The sequence below is a fragment of the Ascaphus truei genome, chromosome 16 (assembly GCF_040206685.1).
Source record: "Ascaphus truei isolate aAscTru1 chromosome 16, aAscTru1.hap1, whole genome shotgun sequence".
Classification (NCBI taxonomy): domain Eukaryota; kingdom Metazoa; phylum Chordata; class Amphibia; order Anura; family Ascaphidae; genus Ascaphus; species Ascaphus truei.
The window spans coordinates 38,258,136-38,270,142 of NC_134498.1; the positions used below are offsets into that span (position 1 = coordinate 38,258,136).

At 39.2% G+C, this 12,007-nt stretch overlaps 1 protein-coding gene across 6 annotated transcripts in view; it reads right to left on the reverse strand.

Annotated features, from left to right (window-relative positions):
• Positions 1-204: 204 nt before the first annotated feature.
• The window catches only part of FGF13 (fibroblast growth factor 13), a 247,662-nt gene continuing 235,859 nt past the window's right edge, over positions 205-12,007 (reverse strand). For all 6 annotated transcript variants that reach the window (XM_075573244.1, XM_075573241.1, XM_075573246.1 and 3 more), the window contains 2 exons: positions 3,706-3,904; positions 205-1,853 (listed from right to left, as the gene is read on the reverse strand). In XM_075573244.1, coding sequence (XP_075429359.1) covers positions 1,717-1,853; positions 3,706-3,904 — 336 coding nt within the window. In that variant the 3' untranslated portion in view covers positions 205-1,716. The remainder of the gene's footprint in view (positions 1,854-3,705; positions 3,905-12,007) is intronic.

Here is a 12,007-nt window from a genome sequence, read left to right on the forward strand (position 1 = left end):
ATATATATATATATATTATACATCTAGAGTGCATATTAATTTAAAACTATATATATATATGTTTAGTGGCATAGAGCTTTAATTGCATCAGTGTATAAGCTAAAATTTGCTCCAAATTGTGCAATTAATACTTATTTTATGTGACATACTGTTTATGCCACACTTCACCAAAAAAACGAAGAACAAAATAACTACTCATTTAGCTGAAGGAAACATATTTATTTTACAAGTGCACAATTTGCTTCAACGTAAACAGGGTCCTATTTAAAAAAAAAAAAAAATCATTATCTGATAAAATCAAAAATTCATAACAAATCAGTATGACTGAACATGTAAACAGAAATGATGCATAGCCGGCTTAAAATCCAGAATATTGTGTAATACCTTTGGGTGATCAGATTTAAAAAAAAAAATTATAATAATAAACATATTTTGCCAATCAAATGAATATAACATTTTCAAAAGTACATATTAATATAAATTGTTTATTCAGTGCATTTTTGTGTATACAACAAATAATAACGAACATTTTGTACAAGACCGGAAAACCTCTTGCCCATACTATGTAAGTTTTGGAGCACATAACTTAATATTGGTTAATGCACAAAACCAAGCACATCATGCAGCTGGATTCCAAGTTCCCACTTGCTCTCATGCAACAAATATGATGATCTAAAAGGAAAACAAACTAAACATTAAACATTTTTAATAGCAGGCATAAGTACATGTTGTATAGTGAGAGCCTGCCCGTGTGCCTCCTTGTCTACGATACTCACGTACGCAGTACACTGAAAAAAGGACATTTACAAATAAGACGGGTTCTTATAAAAAATTGTCACCTTAATTCCACCCCTTTTATATTTCTTTAGAAAAGAAGCCACAACAAGAATGGAACATGATACACAAAAATGGAATTAAGAGAAAATGACGTCAGTGGATAATAGCATCCATAAAGGTACATCCCACTGTTTGGGGTTGACGATACATTTCTGTGTCTACAGATTAGGGTTAGCATTATACCTTGTACCAGGATACTACAAATATATTAAAAAATATATATATTAGCATCTGTGAAATCACAGGATCACTGTTTACTGGAGCCTGAGATAACCATCTCAAATCCAACCTGATTTTGTTGTTAAGACCCAGCTTTAAAGACCCAACAGAGTTCAGAAAGCTGCTTCCGTTGAAAATCAAAGTGTTGCACTCTTCCAAATTAATAATACATTTAATCAAGCTTATATATAAAACTTTAAGCCAAAAAAAAAAAAAAAATATACAGATTTTTACTTTTTCTTTGTATGCTTGCCCCTATAAAACATATAAGCAGTAACATTTTCTTTAAGGAGCAAAAGTGGTCTTTTATTCTTTGTTGGAAAGCAAATGGTTATTGGCATGGAGTTCTGTGAAATGTTTTTGTTTCATTTGCCACAAAGCATAGGTGATATAAATAGAGAGCAGGGTATGTCTTCTCCAAAGATTTATTCCACGGTATGTTTTGCTGGCTATCCATGTGCCTTCTAGATGAAAAAAAGCATATTGTAAAATAATGGGATCCATTGACAACCCAGGGCTAAAACGAGAGTGACCTATGCAAGTTCAGTGGCTTGTCCTGAATAATTGATTATTTGGATGAAACACTGCTAGTAAGAATTCAACAGCATCCAGAGGTAAGGTTCCATGATATACTGTAGCGCTCGACTTGCCTGAAGCTGGCTACGTTGACTCATGTTGGCTCATAGATTTACCCCCATTTAATACTCCAGAAACACTTCTGCTTTTTGTAGGAGTACCACTTCCAGATCTGGAAAACTCTGTGAGATCATGAAGTGAAGGTTCTTTGTACATGGCCACTGAAAATAAGAAAACAAACAAAATATTAGCTCTATTTTTTAACAGGAATCTATTGGCGCCCAACTCTTTAATTACCGGTTTAGTTACCATTGACAATAAAATACAATCCTTTAGGATGAAAACAAGCAAACAGAAACTTATATATATATATATATATATATATATATATATAAATATAAATAAAATAAATAAATAGATGATACCGTTTTGTGGCTAACGAAATGCTTTATTTATATATATATATATATATATATATATATATATATATATATATATATACAGTGTTCGACAAACCTATACATTTGCTCGCCCCGGGCGAGTGGATTTAACCCCCGGGCGAGTAAATATTGGCCCAAGCAGCACACGTTTGGTACTAGGTGGCGAGTAGATTTTTTTGTGTGGCGAGTAGATTTTTTGGTGATTTGTCAACCACTGTATATATATATATAATGGGCGAAACTATTCCATTGATGGATTCTTCCAGTTTCCATCCGTACGTATTAATCCAAAACCACCATTGGATACAATCCATACCGATTTTTAAGAATTAAATCTGCGGATTCCACAATCCGTTGCCGGTTTGTTAAAAATCCGACCACGGATTATTAATCCACCATGTGGATTATGAGTAATAGAACCTGCCGATCCGAGGCGGATCCAAATTCGCAAAAATAATTTGCCCATCTCTTTACGGAGTAAGAGCCCTGCTGAATTTCAGACAAAAGAGGGTGACTTGTCTGAAAAGCTAAGCAGGAAACCACCTTACATAATCAGTATTAAAGGACATTGTTATTAACGTATTGGCCCGACTATAGTACAACCTGGCACATAATACAACCCTACATTTTTGAAGCTGTTCTACATGAAAAATAAAAAGGTGTTCGGCTGCTCAGATAATACAAGTACAGTTTTCGGAAGGACATTTTTAGGATAAAAATATAGCACTATATGCGGGCAAATACGGTATATCAAACAGAATAACACACTATTCATTTTTACGGTTCAGAAAACTATTATGTACCAATGAATTGGGGTTAATACAAGAATACGATGTTGATGCCACCAATAAAGACCAGAATTAATTTTCATTTAAAAATCTCTTGCATATCTGATCTGATCACATCATTCACACTGTACATACTGAGACGTGTATATAGACGAGTAATTTTAAGATGCGCAGTTTCTCCAGGCATGAGCTATAGAAGGCTATAGTATTTTTTTATCAAAGCACAGAAAATGGTACTATTAGCTCTTTCTGAGAAATTAAACATGGAGTGGAGCGTTACCAGTATGTAAATATAGGTTCAATGTCTGAGCTCTAGCAAATATAATATTTAAGTATCACGCATGAATTGGGCCATCACGAGTTGCATGCTTTTTCTTTATCCCAATGAAAGCACATTTCAAATGATGGTAAAGTTATCTGTCTAAATACTTTGGCAATTATTTTTAAGAACTTGTGTAGACTAAGTACCAAGTACAGGAAATATTCAGTAGCTGGAGAAATCCTCTCTATAGGATCTCATCTACAATTATGAATCACAAATAAAATAAGTGACAGATTGCTTAATAATGCTGGCGGATGCAATGGGTACACTAAAAATTGGATACTTGTCACTTTTCATCGTTTAAACTTGAAAGGTAAAGATCAAATACACTGATGCACGCTTTATTCATGTACATTTTCATTAAACTCTTAATATTTTCTGTGTAAAAAAAAATATATATATATAAAAAATAACGAGTTAAAAATATTAGATACACCACAGAAACTTTCAATGCCATGGAGCTAAACGCCCTGGGATTATATCAAACATCAGTGCCAAGAGGGGTTAATACTATTCGTGTTACCTTTTAATGGTTTGGGCAGAAAGTGAGCGGCAGGCTTGTTTTTCTTGACATGGTTTCCTTTCATAATTTCACCTTCTTTGTTGAGACCCAAAAACCAGCTCCTTCCCGAGTGCTGTTGTCTGTAGATCATTGAAGAATACGTCACGTAGTAGTTTTCAAATACTGACTCTTTGAATTTGCACTCGGGTGTGAAATGTTCCTAAAAAGAAATGATACGTTTGAATAATTCCAACAGTCCAGTGTAATACACTGTAATGCCTGTATCTTCATCCAATAACACTGCTACCTTCTATCCTTACATCAAGAATAGTCACACAATTAGGGAATATTATTCAGAGGCATTAGAACCCGTTCATACGCAACGTACGGCAACTAGAGAGGTGAATTTTGGGGGCGAATTTGGATCCGCAGTGGATCGTCCGGTTCCTTTGGTCCGCGGATTTCAGCAGATCAATCTCAAAAAGGGCGATTTCACTTTTTGTGGGATTTTTTAAATTATTATTATTACCAATACACTCTGCGGATTTCCGCAACCCGTGGACGGATTTGTAGAATCCACACTGTGGATTCAGCAATCCATCCACTGATTGGATTCTAGAAATCCGTCCACGGGTTGTACTGCTGCGGCACAGTTTATTCGAGCATTTGCCCGTTCTGTGCCGCAGCAGTAGCCTGGCGCGCGCCCGAGTGTGACGGGCGCACGCCGAAGCAGCGGAAGAGCGCCCTCCGATCGGGGCGCTCTCCCTACCGCTGCCGGGTCCGCCGGGTCCCCCGGAACCCCCTGCCGCTGTCCCGCGATTGCGGGACACCAGGGCTCCCTCGGGGAGCCCCTGGACACGCGTGCAGCGGGCGCACGCTCCCGATGACGCGTGACCGCGCGTCTATGACGCGCGGCACGCCGAGGGGCGGCCACTAGCAAGCCGGGAGATTTCCCGGCTTGCGGTACCGACCACACTTCAATAAAGTGTGTCGGTAGTGTATCCAATGACGGTTTTTGATGAATTCGGGCAGATTAAAGCCGACCAAATACGTTTGCTGATTTTACACCACAAAACGGATTTTGGGGGGAAAATGCAAGAAAATCCTTGAAATGGATTTGGGCGGATTTGACGATCTCTAATCAAGACCCCCCCCCACCCCCCTAACAGGTCAGGTTTAAAGGTTATCCCAGCTGCAGAACATGTGACTCAGTCATAGCCTGAGCCACTGATTGAGCCACTGGTACTGAAACAGGGATATCCTTTAAACCTGACTTATTAGGGGGTCTTGAGGACTGGAGCTGAGCACCGCTGTTCTGCAGAATCCCAGAGATAGAAAAGCAAATGGACACATGAACTGGACACTTTTAGACCTACTAATGTGGATGGGGAAGATTCGCCTTGTTTAATATTGGGACAAAAGATCCATCCACGAAAATATCCCGCTCACAAACATAGGAAAGTAGAATGCTCAAATACAAAGAAACCAGGAGATTTAGGCCATGCTTGGAAAAGCTGATCCGTAAACAGAGAAACACGTTATTACTAGATTTAAGCCAAAAATTGTACTATGAATTGTCATGGTCATAGGACTTAATTTCCTTTTTAGTTTTAATTTTTCAACAGTTTACTTTTTTATAGTTTTGCTTTTTTTCATGAAACCCCAACAGCGTTATCAATGGGTAAAATATTGGCAAAAGAGTCCTTTGGCAAAATATTATCAATGTAACCGGGCTCTTCTTCTAGGTTAACTAGGGAAAGAAGGGCGATGTGGATTCTTTTCCGGACCGTGTTAAAAAACATAAGTAGGAATATTGGGTATGTCCCATTTTACACTTCTGAAGAAAAATAAATTGAACACTCATCTGCAGCAGGCGGGTGTTAACTGCACACTTTTTTATTTAGACATTAAGATTTAGGTACTTCTAGACAAAATAGCCAATAAAAAATTATATTGCTCAGTCATCCAAAATACATAATCCAGATGATTGCAAGAAAGCCTCACCTTAAGGCTGCGTCCACCGTGCCGTGGACCGCGCTCATGCTTGAGAGTGGTGACGTCACCAACTCTCCAAGCATGCGTGTTGGGCTGTTCTGCAACTTTTTCAGTAAGTGCGAGCAGGAGGGGGGGAAGGGGGGGAGCGTGGCCTAAACAGTGACTGGCGTTAATTGGCTGAGGAGGTCATGTGACCCCTCAGCACACCTGAAACTCAATTTAATCTGTCTTGGCAAGCACCCAGCGCCCGCGATCGTACATGAATGCTCACAGGCACGTGCCACATGAGCGTGGCCAGACAGATTTAAATTTATTGTGCTTGATCGCGCCAAGCACGGTCAGCGGCAGTGTAGACGCAGCCTTCTTTGCAACAGGTAGACATTCCATTTAACCCTTCAAGGTCATTACAGTATCTCTTCTCAGATGAGGGTAGCAGAGGATCAATATCTCTTTTAGAAGGGTGCAGGTTGCCAAGTATGGAGACCTCCGTCATTTAACCTAGAAATCCAGATGGACAGCGACTTCTCTACATCTTACTTTCCTTCAATCCATTCTTATCTGACATAGTTCACACTGTAGATCCTTAAGTTATTTAATGTCCAAAACAAAAGAGGAATAATTAACTTAAAAATAAACATAGTCCTTATCGCAAGGGCCACCTGGTAGGGTGGATCCTGGAGTAGCCTATAGAACATCATGATTTCAAGTAGTTTAGTTAACTAACCTTGATGCATACGTGTATATCATTTAATTAATTTTTATTGTTTATTACACTATTCGTTGCGGTAATATATGTTTTAAGTATTTAGTATTAAAAGTTATATTTTAATAATAGTATTGTGCATTTAAGTGAATTTTCTCTCGGAGTACAATCATTTTGTACCCCTTATGTTTCTCTAGTTTAGTTCCAGGAACAAAATAAAATACCTCTGGTCTAAGGCAGTAGAAGCAATTCAAGGAAAGTGAAGCAGGAAGGACCCAAAATGTTCTATGACACAGAAATATTGTACATTTCTGACCACACTCTGATTGGTTGATCAGAGTCATAAATCACAATAAACCAATTACAATGCAGAACAAATATACCTATCTGCAACAAGACACGGATAAGACTATTAACCATTAAACACTACAAGAGAAAACACAACAAACCATTTTATTGACCTAAGTCACTATAGCCAGTTTCGATCATGTGACACTTTGCAAACGTAGTAGGGCACTTACATAAATATTCTAGTGACGTATCTAAGGAAAAACTGTGAAATCCACTTCAAGCATACGATGTCCTGGTATGGCAGTAACAGGGCTTCGTATTGTATAGCAGCTTCATACAGCAACAACAGGAAACCAGACATTGGTTCTAAGCAGTCTGATCATCATTAGTCGCATTTACACTTTTGTTAGATCCATTTCCCAAGCTAGATTGGCCCAAAAGTACGGGATAGTGAGGACAATAGGATTTGCGTGACCTTTTTACTGATGCGCCATAATAAACACATTTTACTTCAAACAATCTGTCTTAAATTACTTTTTATAGTCAGTGCTCATGCAGAATATGTTCCTCGTAGAATATGTAAGGCGCTTTACAAATAGATGATAATATTAATAATAATAAATAGAATTAAAATAGTTAACAGTATGTCCACACCTCCAATGCTAACAACTCTCGTCTATCCATCTGGTACTGTGTTAAAGAAGCGATCGAAGCAGCTTAAAAAAAAATACAAAAATATATATATTTTTGTTTTAATATATGACACTTTTCATTACATTTTATGTAAACTACTTACCTAAGCTGCCTATTGATTAGTTCTCCGGTGATCAAACTGCAAAATCCGTCTCCCCACGGCTCACTAAATGGCTGCCTTTCCGTTTCAAATGAATCCTTCAATCTGTGTAACTAAGCAGCTACAGTGTATTCTTATAGTACCAAGGTAACATTAACTATTGTTGCAGTTTGCAGCTCAAACTGCTTTGAATATTGGCAACAAATAATCACAAACAGGGAAATGTTGCCAAAGACCTTGCACTGCTGGGGACGTGTTTTATAGAAATCAAAGGATGCTCAGGATATTAAAACTCATTAAAAAATGACATTAAGAGTTGATTTTAAAAATAAGTCGTAAGTATCTAATACTACAGAACTGATTTTTATTTTTTTTAAACACATGTAGGATATTGCATGGATTGCTCCTTTAATTCGGTAAGCATATTATTTAATTAATATCAATGAACTAGATGCTGAAATATTGTCAACAATGATTACAGCGCACCATAGTGCTCAGAGATGCGGAGATCAGAAATTGAAATCAGTGTGTGCACTCTGCTGGCTGCTCCCTGGAAACTGACACCAAGCAAAGGAAGCAGATTTCCCTTTGAGAAATCTCCTTTGTAGAAAACAGTAAATCCTTCTCTCTTTACAAACTGGCAATTGTAACAGTCAGTTGAAAGGCCACTGGGCAAAATTAAGATATCCCCAGAGAAGCCAGCAGTCAAGACTGCGTGGGTTGAAACGGAGAAGAAAACATGATAAAAACCCTTTTGAATATTTATTCCTTCTGTGGGTTATAACGGCACAAGGCACAGAGGCTCACGCTGTTGAAATCTCAGCTATAGCGGTGCACTAATCGTGCCACGCAAACCTTTAATCAGACACACAACTGGTCATTTCTCAACCATATGCTTTTCATTCTTGAACAGGAAATCCTTTTTTTCTGTGTAGCAGAATCAGAAACCTACTGCACAGTACAAGCCATGGTATCTGTTCTGCGGGTCGTGCAAAAACTGCAGGCCTATTATAGAATAATTAAGTATGGAAATCCACACCGCAGAGTTTCTTGCGTTGTTTTACTAATCCTAATGTAGCCTTTAAATTTTTTTTTATTTTTTAAAAAGCCTCAAAAACAAGCCTCAATGCCAGGATTGAGCCACCGGTGCTGAAGCAGGGATATCCTGAAAATCTGACCTGTTGGTGGCCCCCTAGGACTAGAGTTGGCCACCCATGCTCTATGCTTTCTTCTGTGAATCCTGCCTTTCCTGACACGGTTATAGCACGCTGGACTGTTACTGCAGCGTGCTATAACCGTGCCAGGAAAGGCAGGATTCACAGAAGAAAGTATAAACCTGGGATGTTATTTACAGTTTCTACTACAGCAACATTATTAATAACAGATTAAACAAAACTTTAATACTCCACTGATGCTTATTTAGCATTCTACTTCTACAAGGAACAAGTTAAAAAAAAAAATACCACTGCTGCTCCATGCTTGGTTAATCATTAGATAACAACATCATTAATTTGATCAGGGCTGCTTAATGTAGCCACAACCACCCCGCAGTTGCAAAACTTGACATCAATACACATTGCACCTCTGTTGTGCTGTAATGAGGGTAATGATAATAATGTCTTGCTTTGCCCGTGGTGCTTTGGGTACCAAACAATTAGAAAAGCCCGCACCATGCCCCCCATTGGAGACTGAAGTCTGATTCAGTGCTGGTCACGCAGTATTATTACTGTAGCATGAGAGCAGCGCTGCTCTGGCAGATGGCATTGAAAGACTAGCGGAGTAGAAGAATACATGTTGTCTTGTTCAAACATATACTGTACATCTCTTAACCCTCAAGCACAAGTCATTCCATGTGGGTGTTTCATTGTAGGACTTCTTTTCTTTTGTTTTTCAATCTCATCTTGATTCCTCTACCTGGAATACTCCACTATACTTCTATGCCATCGTTTGATATCAATACCAGGATAATACACAATTCCAGCACTATACCCCACACTCTCACGTATGTGATTAGTGCAAAAATCAATAACGTGTATAATACAATGAACACAACCAAGATATCATTATATTACTGGTGTTTGATGAAGTCCACCTCTGTGATGAAGTCCTGCATCCGGGAAGTCCCTGGCAGTGTTCAAATCCTTTTTAGAAATGTTCAAATAGATGGTCCTGCTTGGCAACGAGGAGGACCATGTCTTCGAACATTTCATATAAATAGTGGCTGGTTGTATACTTTTCACTGTTTTGCTGAGCTGTATCTAATGCTCCTTTTCACATGAGAAGTAATTTGCACTTTCTTGTCAAACCACTGGATTGTTAGCAACGGGAATGCAAACAATTTTTTTACCTATGCAAATATTTGTACGCCCCCAAAAAGCTTTCCAGATGTTGAAGTGAGAAACAGCCATGTTCAAGCAGGCAAGAGGATGAGCTGTCAGGGTTTGATCCACTTAGCTGAAATCCCTGGGACAAGGACAGTTTGACAATTCTGTCATAAAAATATATTCCATAAATGGAAATGGAAAGGTTGTCTGTTGGTTTGAAAATACTGTATGTTTATATAACTTCCCTATGGGATTTACCATGGCCTTAAGGGGTTATTGGTGCGGATCCACATAGAGAGTAATGCTTTTTCCTATTACATGGAGCTAGGAGCGAGACAGAGATTAGGTTCCTGGGGGGCTGAGAGTGGAGGAGCCTCAGTGTACAGTGTATATAGTTAAGTATGTTCCTGAGTATATGGGAATGAACAGTCCCCGTTTGTTGTGTTTTAGTTAGGGACAGTATTCCTTCAGATAGGGTCCCATGATATGGCCAAGGTGAACTCAGTTGCCCACAAAAGAGGATGCACTCTACAGAGGTCCCCATGAAGGAGGCTCCAGGTTGCAAATGGATATGCTTTACAGGCAGGACCGCACAGGCCTCAGTAATAGTCTGTCCAGGGATGACAGATCAACGACAGGAGCGGGATGTAGATCGGTTATCCACATTGAGTCAACCAGGGCCCGGGAATGCAGAACAGGTATAGGACGATTAGTAGGAAACCAACCAAGTGTCCGCACTTCCCCAGTGTGTTAAGATAGGGCACCAGGGGATGCAATAGCCAAGAGTACAAGCAGCGCAAATGGAACTGATGACATCTGTAACTGTGCACTGGGTATGGATGAAAAGTGCCCTAGTAAAAGAGGGCAAAAAAAAGAGTGTTTGTATTACAGACGTTCCTGGCGCCCATCATTTCTACTCTTACTATATCATCGCCCCGCTGCATGAAGACTGCACCTTGAGTAAAGTAATGCATCCTGTGTAGCCACTAAAGAGACGCCGATGTAAACTCCTTATGAGCCGGGCAGGGAAGGTTACATTTAATTGTAATGTATTGAATATGTCTTGAAAGTGGTCCACATATCACCTATATCAGGAATCGCCAACTCCGGGCCTCAAAGGCCACCAACAGGTCAGGTTTTAAGGATATCCCTGCTTCAGCACAGGTGGCTCAATAAGTGGCTCGGTCATTGAAAGGGCCATCTGTCCTGAAGCAGGTATACAGTAGCCTTAAAACCTAACCTGCTGGTGGCCTTAAGGACTGCAGTTGGCAATCCCTGACCTATATCAAGGCTGCTGAAAGACGAATGTGACTCAGTTACTGTTATTATATATCAGAAATGGACAAAGGGGCACTAAGTGACTATGGATTACCTGAACTGCCACTGCAGCAATATCAATAGATATCAACTATTATCACATTAAAAATATGGTGCCTTCAGACAGATATTAAAGCTAAATAAGTGAGGAGTACTGTATAGGGGGATGTGTAGATGCAAAATAACTCATGAAGTAAACTTCCTGACAAAGTCCGTATGGAATGGAAAGTTAACCTTATTATGTTATAAAATAAAGGTCATTCTTGCTACTTAGGCAATCTGTAAATAATTTTCTGAAGAAAGGGTAGAGAACAGCATTCTAAAATAAAGGTCAGTTTGGAAGCAAATACAATTTTATTACATTTCAGTTCAACTTTACAGAGACATTCGGGATGTTCTGTCATTATCCAAGGTATGCTTTTCGTGACACAGCCATAAAACTGGCTATTAATTGTCTCTGTCTTAACTGTTCTGTAGCACCAACAGAAAATGTACAGTATCAGTTATCTTAATATGCATTAGATTTCAGCTGTCAGTCCTAGTTGCACCCAGTTTCAAGAGCTTCTCCATATGCCATCACTCCACCTCTCCCTTTGCCATAACTCCATCTCTCCATTTGCCATCATTCCATCTCTCCATTTGCAATCACCCCACCTCTCCATTTGCCATCACTTCATCTCTCCATATGCCATTTCTCCATATGCCATCACTCCATCTCACCATATGCCATTACTCCATCTCTCCATACTGTATGCCATCACTCAATCTCTCCATATGCCATCCCTCCTCCTCTCCCTTTGCCATAACTCCATCTCTCCATTTGCCATCACTCCATCTCTCCATATGCCATCACTCCATCTCTCCATTTGCAATCACCCCACCTCTCCATTTGCCATCACT